Here is a 22,573-nt window from a genome sequence, read left to right as displayed (position 1 = left end):
TTTGGGTTGTGGACTGTCCACAGTGCGAGTGCGGCTGAGTATGTCACCCCGCTCGGGGCCATCGCTAACGAATCAGAAGCCTCGCCGACAAAGTCGCCTGTAGTACGGATATATACTTCCAGGGAACTTTCAGGCTTAGCATACGTATCAATCCAGCTAAAAAATACTCATGAGTATTATCAAGCTACAATCCATATTGTTATGTATTTCTGCTCGTTTTACGTGGTTCCATATTAAAAATATCAGGCTTTGGTAGATAATGAATGAGAATATGCGTCAGGGTATTTGGGACAACGAAATAGGCCTTAATAGGTTTACATTTAAGGTACGGAGTAGGTACAAAACCCTTCATGGCTAGCAGCAAGGTAAGGTAGCGAGTGCTTCATATTTTAGAAAATCAGGTATCCCGCCAACTCATCCGCCCCTTCCACAACCCACTTCATTCTTCACAACCTCACGCTGCCCCACTTTCCATTTTGGGCAAGACGTAATGGGGCACATTTTCTCTTTCCTTCTCCCTCTATAACGCAGGCATTCTTTTAGAAGCACTCAACTGTCAACACCACGAGGCTCTCCCTTTCACCAACCAGCACAACCGCATCTTGGGAAGTCTGAGCATATGCAAAATGGCTACGCGAACAGTCTACCTCCAGTACAAGCGAGACATAAGGCTCCTGGTTCACTAGATTATCCAAACGTCAAACAGCATTATCGCGGCCCCGGAACCCTTGACAGGCTCACCCTCAGCCCCCAACAAAGACCACCAATATGACGATCCAAGAATGTTGAATACCGCTAGTGCGATCACCGTTGCGGGTCTTGTCCCCCTTTGCTAGCTCATCGCGGAGCGAATTGGCGATATTTCCGGCGGAAAGATCGGCAAGGTTCCTTCTGCTATTTTTCGTTTGTTTCAGGCCGTAATCGATGCACGGACGACCACGTTCAACGAATTCCAGAAAGTCGCCGCAGCAACCAACAATGCAGACATCGAGAAGAGTAACGCCACCCACAAATTCTTCGTCGACAACTTGGTCGAGGCCTTTGAGACCTTGGGCGGGAAGTCATGGAAGCCGGAAGAGGGCAAGAGCGACCGACCCCATGGCAATGGGGGATGCCGCGATACAGATGATGATCTGAAGCCCCTCAGCTTTTCCAACCTCTTTGAGGCCCTAAATCTTGACGGTACCAAGGAAAATCACAACGGATATGATGGCGAAGACCCAAGCGACAACGAGACACAGCCAACTTTTCCAGGCCCACGAAGACGCCAACAGAGGCGATCCAGCAAAGGAAAAGCCCGCAGAGGAAAGAAGACAAGAGGAAAAAATACAAAGCCCGTCAAAGCCGAGATGTCCCTTGATGATTTATCTCTGGAGCGGTATCTCCTCATCCTGGACAAGGATGATCTTGTGTTTGATCGCCATCTTGCGGCCCGTGAGATGTTCTTTACATGGTCAAGCTTACGGTCCTATGTGCAACCACTGTGGCACGAGGTCGCTTACTCAGGTCTAAACAGCGCTGTGGCGGCCACTGTTTCCAACTTGGCCATATCCGTTATGCGGACTTTCATGTTGAAGACGTCCGCCAACTTTCCGGACCACGATTCATACGAGATGGTGTTGAAAGCTGTTGTGTTGAGCGACCGCGGTAGTTTTAATGACGTGTTCGTGATCAACCATACACCCTTCAATTTGCAGAGACAATTGCTCAAATTTAACATTTAGGTATATGAGATCGAAGGATGTACTGCGACCATCTGAGGAATACGGTGACCGGGAAGACAGCAAGGATCAATTCATGATCAATACGTATCGAGACCTCCTTGACTTCGTTGCCGACTTTCAAAAGACGCGTACAGGCAAGCCAACAAAACGAATGCTCCGCGAAATCAAAAACTGGATCCCAAATATAGACCTACAAACAGCGACCGAGAACCAAAGACTCGCTTGGCGCCGTGCGTACACCATCAACTGGCTTTACAACTTGGTCAATGTCTACTCTTCGCCTGTGATACAGCAAAGGTCTGCGGGGAATGAGAGTCTCGTTCTAGATCTTGTGGATTGGTCCAAAAACGGGCCGTGTGGCGTGCATCCAGCGCTTTACGAATTTGGCGAATTTGCCAGCTTTATCACGTCTCTCGCAATGCAAAAGCCAGGCACAGACATCCGGAAACGAATTCTCCCATACCATGTTCTCGAGCTACAATTCATTGTCGATTCAATGACTGCCTCACGAGGGTGGTATATTGCCATAAACCGCAATCGTTTTTCCTCGTCGCCACCTGATTTTCGTCCCATGCGCGACTTTACTTTGTTCTTGGGTCACAAAGAGACGCCATTTGTCCTAGGGTTCTTGCCAGCTATCGATTCATTAACTGATACCTTGAATATGGAGTTGTCGAAGCAGGGCCTTACAACTCAGCGTGAATTTCTGTTCTTTCGTCGCAGGATTAAGGAGTTCCAGTCCGGGCTTGTCAACCGGCTCGGTAAAGCCAAACACGTACTTGGGTCGACAAAAATTCCATCGTCACGTTTCGCGGATACGAACCCAAATAGTCTCTGGGAATACTCGCCGTTTCTTTGTGGAGTCGGCCTCGCGGGAGCGCTTTCAGGCGTGTATAACTTCGGCGTTTTCGCTTTAGACATGACCCCGCAGCCCCTGTTCATTGTTCATCTATACAACATGCTCGTTCAAAAAGGGTATATTGAGCGTCACATTGGTATCTTCAAAGCTTTGCAGGACCGCTTTACCAGGGTCTGGTTCGCGGACGGCAAAATCCCGACATCGCGATTTCTCAAGGCGTTGTTCCAAAGACTCAAGCAGTGTCCTTGCCGACGCCAAAACATCCGAATGCAACTTCGAGGACAGAACCACGACCCAATGCTGTGCCGGAAGCGAAAATTGAGGGCTACGAGCTCCAAGATCAGGCTTTACCACTCGGTAGACTGGGACGCGATGAAGCTTATTCTTAAGAACAATATGGCCGATCCTAGTCTGGCTCGTAAGCACATGGCCGAAGAACCCGGAATCAACAGTGAGGAAATGACCGAACAACCCGAAATCCTTCAACGTGAGCAAGCCCAGAGCTTAACGTATAAGACGCAGGCGTCATGAAATTCATGTCCTTGACTCATGACAGCAATGAGATTAGATTTCTTGACTATTTGACGTCGGAGTTATTGTCTGACGTGTGTGGGGACTTGCCATTGTCAGGGCTCAATTACTTCTGGCTTCTGGAGAAGATCATTTCGTGGTTCAAACAGGTCGAAGCAAAACTATCTGTACAAAAAATTGAACCTATCTGCGTGCGAGAACGGCGCATGGCGCGGATCCCGTACTGATGCGCTCGCAGCTCGTCGGTTTGGCCCTAGGTGGGACAGACAAGGAGTTATTCTAGGTAATGGCGCAGCAATTCGAGAGCATGCGGTCCGAGTTCTCGAACTACACCTACTGGGGATGATATCTCGATACCGAACGTTGACCACATGGACAGTGTTTCGACGTACGAAAAGGGATGTTTGGAGAATGTTTGTTGCAGCGCTAGCATCAATTCAATCAGGCCAAATATGAAGCCTTATTTGACTGTATTTGAGGCCCAAAATGGTGTATTTATCTAAGAGGCTCTCTCTGATTGGGTGGGGTTTATTTGACTTATTTGACGGAATTTGGCGCTCCACCAAAAAGCAAGGAAATCGAGCCCCGAATGGCACGGAAAAAAGCCCTTGACCTTCAGGATCCTCATTTACTCGCCAAAGGACGATTTTCAGCGGTAGGGAGGCTTGTCGAGAGGGTCGTGACATCAGCGGTGGAGGCAGGCATATTATCGAAGACTCGGGAGCCAAAGAAGTAGGGAAATCGCTTTAGGAAGGTAGGATTCGGTAGTTTGTTTACAGCGGTTAGCGATAGTTGCATTGCAGTGGCACAGCGGCACTCGAATTCAGGGCATTCGAGGATTTTCCCGGGACCAGAAAATTCAGGGTTGGCCTTGTTCAGGGATTGCTCTGGTTCCAGGAAAACCCGGAAAATTAGGCCCAAAAATAGCCCAACCAATGGGAAATATTTACAAATATGCCAATTAACCTAGCCCTCAATTTGGCCTGAATTTGACCTCCAAAATGGCTTACTTGCCTGCAAATACGGTTTTCTTTATTTGATTGATTTGGCATTTATTTGGATTGGTGCCTGCGCTGGGTTGTTGGGTTATGTAAACGTCTTGTTAAGGGCGTTCGGGACATCTGTGGGACATTTGGCCTTTGTGCCATCTTGCAGAATCACCTTGCCCTCTTTACAGGAATATGTGATGGTCTTGGTTGTCGTGGGTTTAGCTTGTCGTAAAATGCTAGAGATTGTCCTCGGGGATAACAATCAAGCTACTTGTGGTACTAGGTAACTCAAGCATCTCGTCGGATACCCCAACTCTTTCACAAGAATAATATGCCTTGTTCGGGAAAATAGCCTCGTCCGATCACGACCCTTCTACCGGTTGTGTCTATCTGTTCCACATTACCACATTACTCGGAACAGAGGCTTAATCAAGGGTCTCATCATGCCTCAGACTCGTCACACTAGAAGGAAGCTCGCCAAGGCTCGTTTCCAGGACATGGACGCAACTCTATCGCATGGCGGCTTGGCCGAATTCCATTCACATATGACCTTTGTTGCCGTTTGCATATGTGCAGCCAGCTGTTGTCACATTGACACGGGCGTCCCTGAAAGGGTTGTCTAGCGGCCATGCAGCCCCGTCGGGTCGCATACTTTCCGCACTATTGGCTTGGATTTGACTCGGCTTATCCACTCTGGGCACCGCGTCGGTAGGCACGGACGATGGTGTGGCACGCTCACCAATCGGTGGGCGAATGAGCTATTAAATTGAGAATCCAATGGTGTCTCCCTAGACTTCGCCCAAGGATCCTTGGAGCCTGGGCAAGGCATACCCTAGCTCGCTCAGGCTCCGTCCGGTGGGCGGGATGTCATTAAGCTGGCTTGTGCTTACTGTTTAAGTCTAGGTCTAGACCTAAGTCCCTTGATGGCCAAAGATGAGGGTATTTGTACTGGTAACTCCCTCCCCTCACCCAGTTCTTGAAAGCAACGCCTTCAAGCGCTGGGCGAGACACTTCTGACCATCAATACATCTGTTATCACTAATCAGCTACCAGAACCAAAAACTCTCCCCATATATGCAGTTTGACGATGGCGCGTACATCACCACGCATATTGATCATTGGCGCCGGCATTGGTGGTCTCACCCTTGCTCAATGCCTTCGCAAGCAGGGAATTAGTTTCGAGGTGTTTGAGCGTGATGCGAGTCCTCCAGCCAGAGGACAGGGCTATGCGCTTGGTCTCTATGAGTAAGAACCGTCACAGGGACTTCCACTTTCCAGGATATGGAACACAACTCAATGTTCATCACAGCCTCGACTCGCTCTTTGGGAACTCCCTCCCAAACGACCTGAGCCCTGCTGCCGCCGGATCTGCCATCCCGGGCCGTCTACCATTTCCAGGGAGGCCGAATACTGTACATCGAAGACATGCCCGAGACAACATGGATCAGGGCCAACCGCCTTCGCCTGCGTGAGGTGCTGTCGACGAACGTCAAGGTGCACTGGGCCAAGTAGGCTATGCGCATCGAAGTGGGCGACGACAAGGTGACCGTCCTTTTCGAAGACGGCTTATCTGCTTCGGGGACATACTGGTTGGCGCTGACGGGACGTTCAGTGCGAGTAAGCTTCCTGCCTCGCCCGATCGCCGCACAACGACCCAAGGAAAAACTTAACTGGCTTTGATGAAACCACGAGCAACATCATTTTCTAACTCTTCCACAGTTCGGCCCCACGTCCTCCAGAAACTCAAACGACGAAGTGCTCAACGCATTTCCCACGACCGTCATCTTTGGCGAAACACAATTGAGCGGCGTCAACATGGAGCAGCTGCTCCAGCTGGGCTACTCGCTGTCCCTTGCCTTTGGCCCCGACTTCACGCTGTTCTCAGGCGTGAACCGCGTGCGTGTGGGCGATGACGGAAAGACGGTCGGAGACTACTACTTTGTCTTGGGCCAAGTCGATAAGAAGGCCGGCCAGACGGACCACTGACTCCCATGATCAGGGGTGGTGGGGTGCCGCGATCAAAGAGGTGCCGCCGGTAAACAGGGTGTTGTTGATCGGGGACGCGGCGCACCCGATGACACCTAGTACGTATTGTTTAGACATGTGGAATTTCCGGCCACTACTCTTTACCCTGTATTCCGTCAATAAGAGGTAACACTGACTCAATGAACCGCAGCACTCGGTGAGGGGGCGCTATACGCCATCCAGGACGCCGGCAGCTGAGCAAGGTGCTGAGCGAGAGCGGCACGTCGGGCTTTGCAGCCCTGAGGGCCGACCTTGACAGATACCAGCAGAATATCGTCGCCAGGGGGTACGAGTCCATCATGCTCGGCCGTAGCTCCCTGGACAGGGCGAGAAATGGACCGCCGGCCAAAGCGTACGGCCAGGAGCTGAAGCTACTGGAAGAGTTGAAGCCTTTGCCGATCAAGCTGTATTGACCTGGCTAAGGTTGGCTACAAGTGGGTAATGTCGCATGTAGGATGGGAACGTCGATTCTCTATCTCGTGCTCCACGACGATATATGGTACCCCGCATTCAAACCAGCAGGTGCTGCTGCAATCCTCAGTTTCGAAAATCAACTTGGGCGCTCCTAGAGTATGGATTAGGATCGTAGCTTGAGTGGCTTGCATGATCGCCACATGGAAAACCATAATTTGACGATGTGGGATCCCGCGGCAGAGCTGGGCAACTACTACAGGAATTGGAATTCGGAAATTGAAGCACTACGTTCTGTCGGTGACATCAACGCGAGACGAGGCTCCAAGACAACTGACTCCCGAAGGCGATGGAACAGGCTGTGCGAATCCTCATCCCGATAACCTCCCATTATCAACTCTAGTCCACGGAAACTGCTGCCGCCGCGGTCAAGAAGCGAGCATGAGAGATATATCCAAGCCTATCGCGGTTCCGAAAATCAAGACTGTCAGAGTCGAGGCCGGCCTTGCTGAACTAGTTGGGACGTGGTTGCTGCAGGCACTTGCATTTTCGGCTGCGATTGTGTTCGGTCCCTGGACAGTTTCATCATGGCAGCAATCTACGCAATCGAAAGTTCTCGCGGCTGCTGCTCTGCGTGAGTCGCGGCAGTCAAAAATCATGGCGATTGCTGCGTTTTCCGCCCAGGACGCGTCCCAACATGTTCGTGACCCGAACTCCCCAGTTTCCACCTCAAGATTGCTGTCTTCTCCCGGAGTGCGGGTTCAGACCATAACTCAACCTCTTTCGTTAACCAAGCAGGCTATTCCCGAGAATAGCCTGATCCCGACAGCCTCTGTGACCAGGTCGGACAATAGCTACAAGCCTCGGTCACTGCCATGGTCATGTCTCTGTTGGGCGCTCCAGAAGCAACCAGCGCGACCTTGAGAACCAAGCAGCCGTCGAGCACCAGCACCACACCAACCACCAGCACCACATTGGCCACCGGCACCACGTCGAGCTCTAGCAAGATATTGAGCACCAGCACACCATCGAGCACCAGAACATCATTGATCACCGAATACCTACACCGGACCATGGAGCACCATCATCAGCAAAATATCGACCCACAGCGAGCCATCGAGCACCAGAGCAGTAATCTCACCGCCGACCCCAACCCCTTCGACTATAAGATCGCCTTTGCTAGATTTCCCGTCGACGGATGCACTCAATAATAGGCCGATTATCGGTGGTTCTATTGTCGCAGAAGCGGTGATCGCAATATTGCTGGCCGTGTTACAATTTCGGGCACGGGATCGTTCTCAGCGCGAAATTGGGTATCGAGAGAAAAATCTGGTGTAAAGTGAAAATGGGCTTTCGTCATGACTGCATCGCCAAGTGCTGTGGGCTTAGAGATGAATGAAGAAAGGGTCGCGGCGGCGTCTTTATCGAGGGCCTGGTGGATTTCACATGAAGTAGCCGCAAATACGGTTTCCCTGCGTGTTTGAACGCCTTGGAGGCTGTACTCGTACTCGTCAAGGAATTGCATTACCCCTTAGTTAACTGACGCTTTGGGCCTTGACGAGTGCGGCCTGCATTGATTGGTTCTGTATTGAACGAGTGGATACGGCATTCGAGCACATTATCTCAGCAAGATGGCAGGTTTAAATGGGATAACACGTTACAGCAGACGCTGGAGCACGGCCTTGAGATTTGAAGGTGGGGAATTGAAGTGGTGCAGTCACGTGCTCAAGCGCCCTCACCAACCACCCACCCCTGTCAAGCAGTTTTTTCGACCGCGCCGCGAGCGCTTCGCTTTTTGGCCCTGGCAAAGGAACGCCAAAGATCATCCGCGATTCAACCGGGCCTTCCCCGACGAGTCGCCCCCCGGCTGCGAATCATCCGGAGTGAAGCCGTGAGGCCGCAGTCAATTGGAAGCAAAGACCCAGACCCAGTCCCTAGGCACCATGTCGTCAAGCTATCCGCCTCCGCCGCTCTCACCCTCGACTGCCGATGCCGTCGCCGCCGCACAACCCCCGCAACAAGACGCCGAACAGCCCCCCCAACCACAATCGCAGCTGCATCAACAACACCCACAGCAGCAGCAACTACAGCAATCGCCACAATCGCAATCGCAACCTCAATCACAGCCGCAGCAACAATCGCAACCACACGACGACGATACCCAGCTCCAGCAGCAACTTCAGCAACACCATGGCCAACTGCATCCCTCGTACATCCACAGTCTGTCCTCGGCCGACGACCATTCTGTCGCCGCAGCCACCGCCGCCGCTGCTGCCGCCATAGCCGCCCACCATGGCCTACAAGCCCTCCAGGCTGCTGTCTCTGCCCCGGCCCCCCCGCCCATGCAGAGCCCGGTAACGCCACAGTATGCTACTCCCACCGAGCCTTCCTACATGTCGGGCAGTGGTACCATAGTCGCCCCGGCCCCCGGCAGCGCCAAAGCGACGCGACTTCGCAGGGCCTGCGACATGTGCAGCCAGCGCAAGGTCAAGGTGAGAGAGCTCCTCTGTCCCTCGGGTGCCTCGGACGTGGAAGCTGAACTAACCGACGTGACCTAATCTTCTAGTGCGACGAGAAGCAGCCATGTAAACCATGCTGCGACCTCAATGTCGACTGCACCTTCATGCGCGAGATGAAGCGACGCGGACCTCCGAACAAGCACGCCGAGGCCGCCAAAGCCGCCAAACGACCCCGCCTCGAGCCCAACCTTAGCCCTGGCCCTCATAACGCCGCCGAGACCCTGATATCGATCGCTGGCGCCCAAGATCCCCGTCCAGTCGTCGATGCCGAGTCAATTGCCCCCTGGCCCGTCCTCACCCTGCTCATCGACGACTTCTTTACCTACATTCACCCGCTCGCCCCGTTTCCACACGAACCTACATTCCGCCGGTCTTTTGCAAATCGCGAAGATCGAACAAGTCGGGAATTCCTCGCTCTGTTAGCGAGCATGATCGGTATCCTGGTCGCTTCCTTTCCTCGCACGGCAAGGCTACATCTCAAGGCGCAACACGGCATGAACCTCTTCCCCAAGGCCATCGCCATGATCGAGAGATGCCGCACTGTCACGCTGGAGGCCCGTGGGCCCATGTTTTACAACAAGGGGGATCTAACCGTTTACGATGCAGCCACCAGCTACTTCCTCGGGCTGGCAGCTGGCTATATGGTTCAATACAAACTTTGCCGGCGCTTCCTGACCGAGTCGATGGCCTTCATCAGGGAGATGGGCTATCACAAACCCCGCGATCTGGGTTCGTCCATGTTTGGCGTTACATACCGTGGTCCACCTTTCGATCACGTTCAAGACCAGCTCGGAAAGCGGCTCTTCTGGGTCATGTTCCTCGGTGTTAGGCATGTCTTACGCCATCCCACTTCGGCTTTGTTGTTGCTAACCATTTCTCAGATCCATGTCTCAGCTTGGGGGCCCGCATGGCGAGATCATCCTCCCGCCTCCAACGCCGACCGAGCCCTATCCCGAGTTTCCCGCCGAGGTTGATGACCAGTACATATTACCTCAGCAGATTCTCGGCCAACCCGAAGGCGTTGTCTCCCTACTCACGGGGTTCAACCAGGGCATTAAAATATACATGACCATGAACGGCCTTGTCAGCATCGAACTTTCATATGGGATTAGCACCTTGCCTTTCCACGACCAGAAGGTCATGTTAGATGAATGTCTGCAAGCCGTCAAGCAAGTCATGGATGATCTCCCCAGGGAGCTTACCATCGACCTGAACAATGCTCTGCCATGTTTAGGCCTGGAAGACCTCCCGCCGGCGATTCCACCCGATGGCATATTTGACGAACACGGTTTCCAGTACTGCCCGCCAGCTTATCCCGCCCACCAACCTCCGACAGATATCCGGCATGCCATTGAGAATAACCCCGAGCATCGTCGTCTTCTACAGTACGAGATCCAAAAAGCCAACATCTACGTTTCGCAGTTGGCCACCCGTTCTTACTATGTCGAGCGTTACTTGAACCTTCGCGACGTGCACCGCGAAAATACCCGAGTGCAGACGCAACAGGCGATTGCTTCCGACAACGGCCTTGACGGTAGTTCTAACGGTGTCTCCAGCAAGAGTCTGGCAGCCGCCGCCCTTCAGGCAGCCGCAGACTCCATCGACACCAACATGTCGGCCGAGCGCGAGCTCATTGTACAGAACCTGCTCACGGTGCTGACGTCCATCTCGCAGCGCAACATGGAGCCAAATGGCGGTTCACTTATCAACAAGATACGCCAGGTGGCTTCGACGCTAATCAACGACGCCCCTGAGCGCAAGGGACCGGTGGCCGTCAAGGCTGAAGAGCCTCTTAGCCGCTTTGTCGATATCCTGATGCGCCTCGAGAAGACAGGGCCAGGAAACCTAGTCGCTGGCGGTGGCACTATGACGCCCCAGGACGAGGAGCAGGAGCTCCGCAACTGGGCAGACTTGAGGGAGCACCAAATTCGATTCTACCAAGGGGGCGGCTACCTCAGGACCTTCTAGTTCTACAAGTATATGTTTAATATTCCCAAGCGGTGTTTTTTGTTGTACTGTCTGGTGTATTTTCAATCTGTATGATCATCTCCTCTTTTCTTCTCTTGCGTTTGTCTGCGCAGGCTCCCCGTGCTTGGCACGGAATGGGCAACGGATAGTGTATGACGGTACAATCTGTTAACTATATTGGTGGTGTGGGAGCATATCAAAGGAACCAAAAGGAAACAAGAAATGAACTTGGATGGTAAAAGGTTTGCTAAATGGCGGGGCGGGCGCGGGCTGTCTTTGTGGTCTAATTTAATCTTGAAATATTTGTGTGGGTGGAGATCTTCGTCAGTGAGTATTACAGCTGACTCAACAGTTGCACAAATAGGTGTACAGATCAATGGCTCGCCCCTATGCGTGTAGGAAAAGAACGCTATCAAGGCGGGGGCATTCGTGTCTACTTGCTATTACTCGGCAAATCTAAATCTTGCATAACGCCCTAATGTTTGACAGACGAATTGCTCCAGCCGCCCTTTCTTTGCTTCCAATTTGTCCGAACCACAACAAGAGGGAGAAGAAAGCAAGTCACTAGCTGTGTCACAGCAGGCCCTTTCACCAGTTTTGCTGTTATCACCGGCAAAGCTTTTATCCCTTTTCCCACATCTTCCACATCATTCCCTCAAGGAAACGCGAAATCAAACACCCAGAACCACTCCTTGATCAAGCCAGCGGGCTGTCCAGCTGCCACGCGTCGTACGTGACGTACGCACCGCCACCGCCACGATGCTGTTGACCCAGTAGTAGGCCGCGCTGCTCGTCTCGAGCCGCACCGCCAGGTGGATCCGCCCGTCCGCCTGCGCCGGCCCCGCCGTGCGCACAAAGATGTCGGCCCCGTCGTCCGTCGGGAGCTGGTACCGCGTGTCGGCGCGGAACACGCCCTTCCCGTCGACCACGGACCAACCCCCGAAGTCCCCCCTGGTCATCACATGCGTCGCCTACTCTGAAGCTCCGCTTGAAACGAGTTGAAGTCCACCATTCCATTAGGACCAAGTCCACCAATCCCTAACCGCATTACAACCTTCAATCAATTAGGCTAGCTACTTCGATGAGATGAGCTTAATTACCAGCAAGAGGACCTTGACCAACAAGCTAAAATCCCTGGGGCTTGAGGAACCGATCTGTCGGCCCGGTTAGAAGCATGCAATCTTCGGCTGTTATAGTCTTTCTGACTTTCAGTAAGGGAATCTAAATGCCCTCACTTTTCGTCGCCCGGATCTAGATAATTGTGCCAATCCAACCTGTTCACGGCGTTGTTCTTCTAACAAGCTAGTCCATTGCAATAGCCAAGTCAAGCCCAGGCTAGCTAATTAAGCCAACCAGCCGACAGTCGGACCTACAAGAAATGCGGCTCCACTCTACCGTCCCGGAAAGCCCTCTTCTAACACGTCGACTCAAATACATACCTGCCGACGGCCTGTCCTGCAGCTGCCTTGCAGGGGATTTCAAAAACTGCCTGTAGGACCTAACGGCTCGATCCCATCGCCACCAGGCTACGAGGACGTGGCACCGTCGTTGAATTGCGGGAATGTTGGGAGGAGTCTTCCTGACGGACTAACCATAGCTGACAGCCTTCCTGACGGCTATGAAATTGTTACCACCCGCCCTATGCGTGGCGTGAAACCGCACCAATTGTGTCTTTATATTTGCGATTGTGATTGTAACATCTCCGTACCTAAACATTTGGGCGAAACCCGTTGGCTGAACAGAACCACCGACGACCTGGTCTTCATTAGAGATTAAAAAGGACCACATGCTGTTGAAATGCAGGTTTCCTGTTCAATGTTGCGCAGCCATTGATGCACGATTTATTGTTTCCAGTCACATGCTCTAGACCTGTTGGGACGTGCAGTTGATGCACAAAAGACAAAGAACGGCTTGTATTTATATGATTATCCGCGCTTCCCGACGGCGAGAAAGACGCCAGCCATGGGCGGAAAGGAAGCACTTCCAAAAGTAAAACTAGCTAACAGGCGGTCAGTTGACAGGCGGTCTTGAAAGGTGGCCAGGACTGCGAGTTATCAACAGGCCTGCAAAATGGTTCGCGTGCGCTGGTAACTTTTGGTCACTGTCGCTACATCCGAGTTGACCCTTAAGAAGGCCCTCTATGATGCTCACTTACTCATTTCTTGCTAGTACTATCAGATTTCCTTTGTTTCCTTGTTGGGTATAAAAGGGTGTGGGCAGGAAGGGAATGACTGGATTGCTTGTAGGAAGTCTAGCTATCTGGGCCACAGCGGAATATATATGTGGAAGTGATGGCCTGGACTGGTGGGTCCTAGAACCACCTATGCCTCGGCTAAGGGCGCATCAGGCCGGGTTCCGGCCTGGTCCCTGCGATCCCAGCCACAAAGGGCCTTCTTTTCCTGTATTTCTAGATCTTTTTAGAGAGACAATTAAATGCGCTGTCAACTTCGATCACGTGCAACAGTCGCGTTGTGTTGGATGCCAGGTGACAGTTACCCATGACCGTCTAATCGTATCTCAGCTTCCTCTCCCATCTCTAAGTCAAAGCCCCGCCACAGCAGTCCGGTTCTGTGCTCGAATGGTGGGGTCTACTGGCAGGTGGAAGTGCTTTCTTTTCAGTGACAGTAAAATGCGAATTTAGTGGTTAGGTAAATCTATTACAAGGCGTAATAAATTTTACCCATCTGCCCACCTAGCTCGTCCTTGGCATATGGGATTACCGTAATGATCGTGGCAACGTTCCAGAGGTGCGTACTGAGCCAGACCCGCGTCGCCTGCACGCCGTTACAAGGTAGTTGTTTCTGAACAATTAGCGTGTGCGGTGTGCTTCAGTGTTTGCCACCATTAACCCCGCCCCCAGAGAACTGGACCGTTTAAGGAAAAAAAAAGATTCCCCTCTATATCTTCACCCGTTATTCCTCAAATTCGCATTCAGCAACATGGCGAAGCGGAAAGCCGCGAACGAGGCTACGCCTCAAGATGCGAAGCGCCAGAAGACCACTAGTAAGTGAAGCTGAACTTACTATGCCGCGATGCTGTTCAAATCTCAAGGTTCGATCGTCCGCGATGAAGACTCCTTTAGTCGTAGAACATTTTCGGGAAACCAGAGCCGCCTCGAGGCGCCATCCAATAGTTGCCTCCAGCTCTTCACACGCACGCACCCACCTCCATATCCGATATCATCCTGTGTCATCAAAGCACTCAATTCATGCAGTACACTAGTACCCGTCACTCCAAGACCCTGGCAAACACATGTCCTCTGTGCAATAGAGCCGTAAAATCCCCCCTGCCGTCGCTCCATTTCAAGGGCCGAGCCTAGAACCCTTCCAACCCAATGTTTCCACGACTCGCTTCTAACCCTAGGCATCTACTCGCACTCGCCTAGCCTCGTCACGGAAATTGCAGATTGCCCAGACGCGTTACTGAGACGCTCTATAAGCACTTTGGTCTTGCGTCGGGCTTATTATGTAGCGGTTGCTCAGTTGATATCATCATGTTCCTGACGTTTATCATCTTTAGGCGCTCCTCTCTCTTCGCCGCACCCGTCACTGCTACCACGCCATCCTTCCTCAATTTCTCGCAGTCCTCTCCCAGCACTCAACCCAGCGCCCCCAGCTCCTGCCCCTTTGCCCATGACCACCACCTCGCCAGTCGGTCCTCACGAATATATGCTACTGGGAGATAAAGCATTGGCCATATATGAGGCAAATAAAGCTTATGCAGAGACCTCCACAGTCGAGGACCCGTGCCTAGCAGTATTTTGTGACGGGTCTACTCCAGGGAATGCCCGTCTAGGCCCGGCAGGCATTGGCATCGTGTTCCGTCGCTTCGCTCCAGGAACTCCCGAGGACGGACAAGAGGTCCAAATGGCGTGGCACATTGCCGCAACATGCTACGATAACAATATCGTAGAGGCATTGGCTTTGCTTCAAACCCTTACTACCGCTATCAAAGAGCTGGGCAGAGCTGCACAGCTGGCTACCGCACAGGGACAGACACTCGGCACCGTTCGGGTTACCCTTTTTTCCGACTCAGATACGGTTGGAATCCGTATCGGGACCGAGAAGAAGACGCCGGCTAATGCTATCTCGACTGCATTGAATGGGATAGTTGAGGAGATAGAGCGCAAAATTATCGACCTCGAGAATTGCATTGCCCCCACCCAGGTTACGTTTCGGGGACAATGGGTTCCTGGTCATACCAGAAAATTACACCCGCACGACACAGCCGACCTCCTCGCCTCGGAGAGTAGGACTTCCAAAAAGTCCTTTTATACTATTGGTACAGGCCCTCGTATACCACTCAACGAGACGGAGAGTGTGTATCACGCCGTTAGTCACCTAATCACACCCCTGGGACAACGGCCTATCCAAAATACCCGGAGACTAGCCAGTGTCGCTAGTTTGCCTTTGGTTGTTGGTCGCGGTGGGCCCGCAACCAGCTCGCCTCTTGCTGCGCTTGCGAACCCCTTGCCTCCGGCTGTTGCTGCTGCGAGTGGTTCGCCTGGAGCCTCTATGACCCCGGCTGATGGGAGCGTTGCACCTGCAGCTACTTCTACGACGGCTAATAAGCAAGTTTATGAGTCCGTAGCCCTTTCTACTTCGGCTAAGTGGAATGACGAGCCTGCAGCCACTGATGCGGAGGAGATCAAAAGCTGGCTCAAGAAGATCAGGTCTTTGGGACGGGAAGGAGTGTTTGTCAACGATGGCCGTGTGACAATGGATTGCCACGTACTTGGAATCAAGCGGCTCATGGAGCACCACGATTCCCTTATTACCCAAGGGGCATAATTAACGAGAAGCTAGGCCGTTAGACGTTCTTGGGGGATTTCATGTGGGTGCAGCGTGCATCGGACGATTATTTATACGTCGCGAATGCGGCCGAGGCATAAGTGGATCCATGAGATCCACTGCTCCAGACCATCACCCTCACATAGAGATTCCGCGGTAGCCTAGATAGCCAGACTTCCTACAAGCAATAGAGTCATTGGCTACCGGCCCAAAATACGTGTTCGTATTTATCTTTCAGCAGCATCGGTTGATTAATGGGCCCGACCAAGGGGAATAGCCACTACACAGAGATAATTACTCAGTTAGTAATCGACTTTAATTCTACATCTATTTACTTCTCAGTGGTCCTATCTTATCTACCAGCCCTACTCTAGGAGTGGGGCAAAATATAATAACTCCATGGCTACTACGTCCCCGATGATCATGGCGCCCCCAGGACTCGGAAACTTGTAGGGAACCAATCTGGCTTTGTCCTTCCAGAACAAAAAATAAGGGTCAGTGGCAAGGGGTAAAACTCATTTAATAACTACCTCGAAGGGAACCAAAGAGGCTTAGTAACCTTGGGTTTCGCTTCGGCCGAGTTCCGAGGTTCCCGCGCAGAAGATGACGATGTTGGGGTTTGCGATTGTCGACTTCCGGTGGTACTCTCAATTGCCTTCTCCCATGGCAGACAGATGATCTCTAGGTTCTGTGTACCCGTGGGGGCCCGGCGGCTTCGAATCACGAATCGAGCAGGGACCAATCGGGAAATCTAGCGAAATGCATACATTGTTAGAAACAGTGAGACAACTTCAAGGTCTCCTAAATATCATTGGCATAAATGGGTGTGACGTGGCGGATATCGCGGGGGCGTCGCTCCAAGGTGCGCTGAGGATGTAATCGCGGGGTGGGCTTGGAATCACAAGGTATTGGGAACCTACCATTCAGCTTGCGACGCTTTCTCGGGAGCTATAGCCTCCCTCGTGTAGGCGCTTCGTCGCCATGCTGGATATCTGTCGGTTCTGCAAGACGCAAGCAAAATCGACTTTGTGTTTTGGCGGGGGAAGCGAAGTTGGATATCTTGAGTTCTCTAGGGGTGGGGTTAATGGGTGGCAATCCTGTGGCGGGGTGTTGGCGGGCAACGCGTTGCGCGTGAATCTGGTAGATGGGGTGGAAAGTCATGTGAAGGTCGAAATTAATCACGAGACCGCAAGGATTTCCTTTTCTCGTTGTTAAAAACCACCATTATTTGTGAAAAAAAGGGTGAGCATGCAAAAATATCCAGCACCTACTCCGACGTATGCGAGGGCGCTCATTGTCTCACGCTCTCTTGACTAATTATTCATTGCTGTTTTTATAATTAGAGCTCCAATGTTATTGCAACCTCACAGAACTAAATTCAGCCGAGATGAGCCATTGAAGTGACCGTGAGAGGCTAGCGATCTACAGTCGCGCAGGTGGCGGAGCTAAGGTGTCATCTCAACTCCATTTATAATTTCACCAGATGTTTCTTGAGTCTTGACCAAGGATTGGCGAGGTTTGAACTGCGTTCCGGTGATTGGTCGATCGGATTAACCGACCCGGATCAACTACCAAAAGAATGAAAAACCTTTGAGCGAGCAGCCCGCCCTTGGCGCCGCCAAAGGGTCGTCGGAGGCAAAAAAAGAAAGAAATGAAAGGGCCGTTCAGCTCACCTTAATTTGCATGTAGCGCATTCTTTATTAGCAAAATGAGAGTAGAAAACGCAGCACAATGGACAATATTTCGTATGTGGCGTACTGGTAATGCTAGAGGATACCATGTTTTTGGGGGAAAATGTAGATTTACAGCAATACCTAGATAGATCTGCGATTGATTAGATAAGACTGTTCGATTATCTACAGAGCAGCAAACCGCAATGCAGTTCAAGGGACATAAAGGCTAGAACGGCCCGTATACTACTGCTCTTTAATGAAAACTATAGAACCACGCGAGAAGTTCCGTACAATGCACTAGTTTGTTCAAAGTTATGCACTTCAAAAGAGACAGGGCAAGAGGAGAGGTGTGGTGTTGTCGTTGCAAATGTGGGGTCATATCACGTCACGTGATTTAGGAAGACCACCTTATCTCAACCTCGGCGGCAACGACAGCAACGATAGCAACGGTGGAAACGTCATTTCCAAACTATCGCGACGTCGGAATTAGCGTGTTAATCAGAATAAACTTTTCATCACCAAATTGATACTGTCGCCATATATTACCCGCGTTGATCTACGCAGTCGATTAAGTGGGTAACTAGCCTGGCTGTCGCCCAGATTTGAGCCACTTTGAGCCACTCTTCAAGCCACAGTCAGCTTATTCCGTCATCTTACGTTTGACCTTTGTTTGAAGATGTCTGTCGGTTGAACCAACAAACAGTAAGCGTCGGAGGCGGCGGTAGGGGGCACAGGGCTACAGAGTCTATATAAGGAGGCCTACAGCTTCGTCCTTCGAACCTTTCTTCTAGCCTAGACAGACAATTCAATGCGCTGTCAACTTCGATCAAGTGTAACACTGGCGGAAGATGCTAGATAGCTCTGTCTGGAGCACGGCAGCAGGTAGTTTGATAGGACGTTGACTATGAAGCTGACTATTATGTAGTCAACTCATCTAGAAGGGCAAATGGTTGGGCACAGGCCAGGCTGAGAAAAGCGTTTGAGCGCAATTTCATATTCGAGTCGAATAACTTGACTCTCAAGCCTGAGTGGCGCGTCCAGAGCCTGCTCCCGGGAGTTGATTGCCGCAGAATGGCAGGGATATAGTTGGGATGAGGTTCTAACTTCTCAGTTGATTGCAGCCCTTCAAGGAATAGAAACGGGGCCCGATGATTATCACTAGTAAGCAGACTACAGCGCCTACTAGCTCGCCGCCGAATGTCAAGATCCGAGCAATTACCTGGGCGAACGGTGTATTACTGCTGCGCAACCCTTTGAACCTCCGCCGAAGTGGAACAGTCGCCTACGGAAATCATGCTTCGGCGGGGGAACGTTGAAAGTGGGAGGCGTGGTAATTTCGGCCGCATTAGTCATCTTTATTTCTCTTCGAGAACGGCCTCAGTAGCTAGCTAGGTAGTTATCATCACTTAGGATACGCCGAAATGAACCGTAAGGCGTTGCGGTATTCTCTTACCTGTATTGATTCCAAACCAAATTATCTTCTGTAATATTTAAAATCGTGAGCGTCTCCAAGTGTATTCAAGTGCTGGTACTGGAACCGATTTGAAAAATGACTAAAATGTAATCGGTGAATGGAACTAGCCTGAGCTAGACTAGGCGAGTGCCTCACCTAATAAATGCAAGTCAGCGCGCAGCGTGCCCCGCATCCTGCTACTCAAGTAAATTTCGCAGCATAAAAAATTCTAACTCTAAACTCTCCCTCTCTTTCTTCTTCTAGCAACTTGCACTCTCTATCTCGTTCTCGACAGGAGTTACGAAATGGCGGGCAAACGCGCACTCGAGCAGGGCGAAAGCCCACCAAGCAAAAAACGGCTCAGGCTGATTGGTAAGTCTTTACTCGATCGATACTATCTCCGAATCACTGCATTATCACTCCACAAGCCCATCCTGCTCCCTAATCATAACTCATTCTCGAGGTCCATACTGCTCTGGATGATGTGAGGCTTGGTAGCTCATCCGGATGCTGGAAATTATCCTGTCGCCTGCCTCTATATTGCTGAATCTGTTCTAACCCATTTCCTTTCAATCCAGAGCCTACGTCTGCGCTAGCCCAGCCTTTGGCAGCCCCGCCAGCAGCCAATACAGTGAGCGCCCAGCTTGCTGAAGCCCAGCCCGTGGCAGCCCAGCCCGTGGCAGCCCAACCGGTGGCAGCCCAGCCCGTGGCAGCCCAGCCCACGCCGCCCCAACCCTCGCTGTCCCACCCCGCGGGAGCACCCTCAGCTTCCTCGTCTCGCCCACCTCTCCCGGTCCCTCCATCACATGTTCCGGGTCCCCATGGCTTGCTCGCGCCTCCAGTTCCTGGCGCGGCGGCGATAGCGATGCAGGAATTCAATGTCGTCTCAGCTTATGAGTATCCGAGCATCGTAATCTTTTGCGATGCATCCGTCTCCCTCGCCGATGCCTACACGTTGCCAGGCGGCCTTGGGATTGTCTTTCGTCGATTCGCCCCCGGCACTGTGGACCATGGGAAAGAGGTCCGAATGGCCTGGTCCGTCGACGCTGTTTATGACAGCAATCTGGCCGAGGGCTTGGCGTTCTTGCAGGCACTAGACACCTGCATCAAAGAGCTGCGTAGCGGCGCGGCGCTCCTTACGGCAGTGGGCCGTCGGATCAAGTCGGTCACGGTCACCCTGTTCAATGATTCCAGTGCGGTTAGAGGCTTCATCGGATCTGGAGCGAACCCCTGGGGAAAGTTTGGGGCCGAAGTCGGACTGCTCATCCTCGCTATTGAGTCCAAGATTACTGCTCTGGAGCAGCTCTTCCTCCCCACCGCCAAAGTCGAGCTTCGCAGGAGATGGGTTCCTGGTCATAGCAAAAACTTGCCCCCGGAGGCCAGGGCTGATAGATTGGCATTGTCGGCGAGAAAGAGCCAGATGTCGCGCCGTGACGTGGTGCACGCAGGTGGAAAGATCACCAGGACTCAACTTAACCCTAGCGATTGCGTATTTTCCAGTGTCCATGCTATTTTCAATAACCAGCATCTGGATTCCTTACGAGCCCAGATTGCTCGCACAACCACCCAGAGGGGTAAGAAACTCGCGAAACGCCGGCAAGACCATATACCAATGGCCGCCGTTTCAGGTACCATGGTACTATTTCGTGCAGCCAGCGCGATGGTTAACCCGTCTGCCGCCGTGGACGCGTCTCTTTCCGCCGTGGACGCGCCTCATGCCGTGGTGGACGAGTCTACAACGGCGGGAGACTCGTCTACCGCCGCTGTGGTTTCGTCTGGTGCCTTTGTGGACTCGACTCCTACTACTTGGAATTGGCCTGTGGTTGCCGGCCTCGCTGGAATGATGGACACGGTGGCAGAGGACGTGGGCCTGTGGCAGAAGGTTGCCATGTCACACTCACTTGGCAAAAACTTTGTCATCAACGATGGCAAGTTGACTATCGATCTTAGTTATCTGTTGGGCAGCTGCCACAAGATCATGGGATACATGGGCGAACAGATTGCTCTGCTGCTCGGAGAACCAAGACGTCGCATTTTTATCACTGCTGGCGTTACAGCAAATGGAGTGTAAGTTTCGGGAATGGGGATAGTGCGGAGTAGTCTATCAGCGGATGTACGGGCGCCGTCAGTGTACAGTTGCTCATTATAGGCGAGTAGACAGTTCCAATATAGAAGCCTACGATGTAGCCTAGCGAAACCTGGTCAGCAGCCATCCTCGCAAGCAAATTGAATCCTGGGGCTTAGCTCTTTTAATACGCCAACGGAACACTTAAATGTGATTATCTAATAAGCTGACCGACTGCACGTACGTCTTGTAGCATCAATGAGGTTCTTTAGACGGGTGGCAAACCGTTGGCTCGAGATTGGAGACCCGTGAGTTTGTTCCCTCCGTCCCCAAACAAACTCCAACATCAATACCTACAGTTCCTTCTTTGCTGACAAGAGAAATGTAAAGGACTTTGGTGACAAGGGCGTCGTCCGTTAGCGGGCCGACAACTGTCACGAGTTCCTCACGTAACTTCCTCCCCTGAGGTCTTGCAACGACTATGATAAGAAAAATGACGATCTCCAAGCGGATTGCTTGGCCGGTATAGTGCTTTCGCTTAGGCCGCCTCCGTGGTGATGGGGGATTTGCCAGGCCAGGCTGCACAAGCGTAGTATAAAGGATAATGATTTACCTAGCGTGGTGCCAGGCGCGGGTCTCTTGAAGAAAGCCAGAGAGCAGGGCGGTCATTGAAGGTCTTGGTGGAGCGATCAAATGGTCCGTCGTTCGGCCTAGACGGTGTATAGTAGTGATTGTGGCTCTGGTATTGAGTTGGCTTGTCGTCTCAGTCGCTTGGTATCCCCCGACGAACAAGAGCGACGGCATGGTGGGTTCTAAATGCCAGGTTGAATGGCTCAGCGACAGGATTTCTAGTTTTTTAGGTCCCCGATTGATCTCGAAGACAGATTATTCAACGTCAGCCAGGTAGATATGCTGGACTTTGAAGGCCCGGAGACGAAAATCCGGAATGCTGGCCTGTCGGACGATTTCCAGGACGGATTATGCCACGGGCTAACTGCCGTGGTCACTAGTCGGCTAGCTAACTAATGTCCACGACGGACCATTCAACCAACAGGAAGCCGGCAAGCTAGCTATAGTCAATCTAGATGTGTAGACAGCCAGGCTCCAACACGGACCATCCGACTGCAAAATCAGGCCGATTTTCCCGGCGATCTCTAGTGCGGGTTATTCAACCGGTATAGTGTTTTTCTCAGGTTGATTAGTCACGCGCGAACGCTATGTCAGGAGCGACCGTACTTCAATCGGGCCGGCGAGTGAAGTCTTTCAACTAAAAAGAAATGAGAAAATGTTCAACTATACATATATTGGGAGAGCGATCGTGAACGCAATTAGTAATTAATACAGGTTAGATAGATACGTTAAGATTCGGTATAAAAGGAATAGGTAAGGAAAAAAAACAGTTTAATGATCCGCCAGTAGTTGTATTATCCAGTTGCCGGCAATCACCCAGTGCCCTCTGTAAATATAATCTGATACATTAAAGTATTCTCAAGATATTGAATGCTACACTAGGATTGAACCTAGACCTTCTACATGGCGGCTAATACCAACTTAATCTCTTATGAC

At 51.8% G+C, this 22,573-nt stretch overlaps 6 protein-coding genes across 6 annotated transcripts; 5 read left to right on the top strand and 1 right to left on the bottom strand.

Moving 5' to 3' along the window:
* Window positions 1-881: 881 nt before the first annotated feature.
* Window positions 882-3,341, top strand: B0T26DRAFT_782508 (uncharacterized protein; the record flags this gene model as incomplete). The annotated part of the gene is made up of 3 exons (XM_060446725.1): window positions 882-1,650; window positions 1,700-3,092; window positions 3,140-3,341. Coding segments are annotated over 3 exons (2,364 nt in total), but the record flags the coding sequence as incomplete, so codon positions are not given.
* Window positions 3,342-5,190: 1,849 nt separating this feature from the next.
* B0T26DRAFT_782504 (uncharacterized protein) lies at window positions 5,191-6,541 on the top strand (the record flags this gene model as incomplete). The annotated part of the gene is made up of 6 exons (XM_060446724.1): window positions 5,191-5,348; window positions 5,413-5,515; window positions 5,616-5,720; window positions 5,823-5,999; window positions 6,103-6,187; window positions 6,312-6,541. 6 exons carry the CDS (start codon window positions 5,191-5,193, stop codon window positions 6,539-6,541), a joined length of 858 nt encoding a protein of 285 aa, XP_060294821.1.
* A 655-nt stretch (window positions 6,542-7,196) lies between these two features.
* Window positions 7,197-7,750, top strand: B0T26DRAFT_753596 (uncharacterized protein; the record flags this gene model as incomplete). Its single annotated transcript, XM_060445707.1, has 2 exons — window positions 7,197-7,238; window positions 7,394-7,750. 2 exons carry the CDS (start codon window positions 7,197-7,199, stop codon window positions 7,748-7,750), a joined length of 399 nt encoding a protein of 132 aa, XP_060294820.1.
* Window positions 7,751-8,320: 570 nt separating this feature from the next.
* On the top strand, window positions 8,321-11,504 carry B0T26DRAFT_833070 (uncharacterized protein). Its single transcript, XM_060447489.1, has 3 exons — window positions 8,321-9,031; window positions 9,106-9,887; window positions 9,940-11,504. Exons 1-3 carry the CDS (start codon window positions 8,483-8,485, stop codon window positions 11,024-11,026), a joined length of 2,418 nt encoding a protein of 805 aa, XP_060294819.1. The 5' UTR covers window positions 8,321-8,482; the 3' UTR covers window positions 11,027-11,504.
* A 259-nt stretch (window positions 11,505-11,763) lies between these two features.
* B0T26DRAFT_599236 (uncharacterized protein) lies at window positions 11,764-11,955 on the bottom strand (the record flags this gene model as incomplete). The annotated part of the gene is made up of 1 exon (XM_060435688.1): window positions 11,764-11,955. A coding segment is annotated over one exon (192 nt), but the record flags the coding sequence as incomplete, so codon positions are not given.
* A 7,292-nt stretch (window positions 11,956-19,247) lies between these two features.
* B0T26DRAFT_873639 (uncharacterized protein) lies at window positions 19,248-21,200 on the top strand (the record flags this gene model as incomplete). The annotated part of the gene is made up of 3 exons (XM_060448002.1): window positions 19,248-19,314; window positions 19,521-20,516; window positions 20,595-21,200. The coding sequence occupies 3 exons, from the start codon at window positions 19,248-19,250 to the stop codon at window positions 21,011-21,013; spliced, it is 1,482 nt and encodes a 493-aa protein (XP_060294817.1). The 3' UTR covers window positions 21,014-21,200.
* Between the last annotated feature and the right edge of the window lie 1,373 nt (window positions 21,201-22,573).

This window comes from Lasiosphaeria miniovina (assembly GCF_030549165.1).
Source record: "Lasiosphaeria miniovina strain SMH2392-1A chromosome Unknown B0T26scaffold_5, whole genome shotgun sequence".
Lineage (NCBI taxonomy): Eukaryota > Fungi > Ascomycota > Sordariomycetes > Sordariales > Lasiosphaeriaceae > Lasiosphaeria > Lasiosphaeria miniovina.
Note: the sequence above shows the minus strand (reverse complement) of the source record. Positions and strands in the feature narration are given on the sequence as shown.

Bases quoted from the DNA above. Each gene is read 5' to 3' on its own strand.
- B0T26DRAFT_833070 (XM_060447489.1), top strand. From the start codon at position 8,483: ATGTCGTCAAGCTATCCGCCTCCGCCGCTCTCACCCTCGACTGCCGAT. The intron at 9,032-9,105 runs GTGAGAGAGCTC...CTAATCTTCTAG, and splicing joins GCAGCCAGCGCAAGGTCAAG to TGCGACGAGAAGCAGCCATG. The intron at 9,888-9,939 runs GCATGTCTTACG...ACCATTTCTCAG, and splicing joins GTCATGTTCCTCGGTGTTAG to ATCCATGTCTCAGCTTGGGG.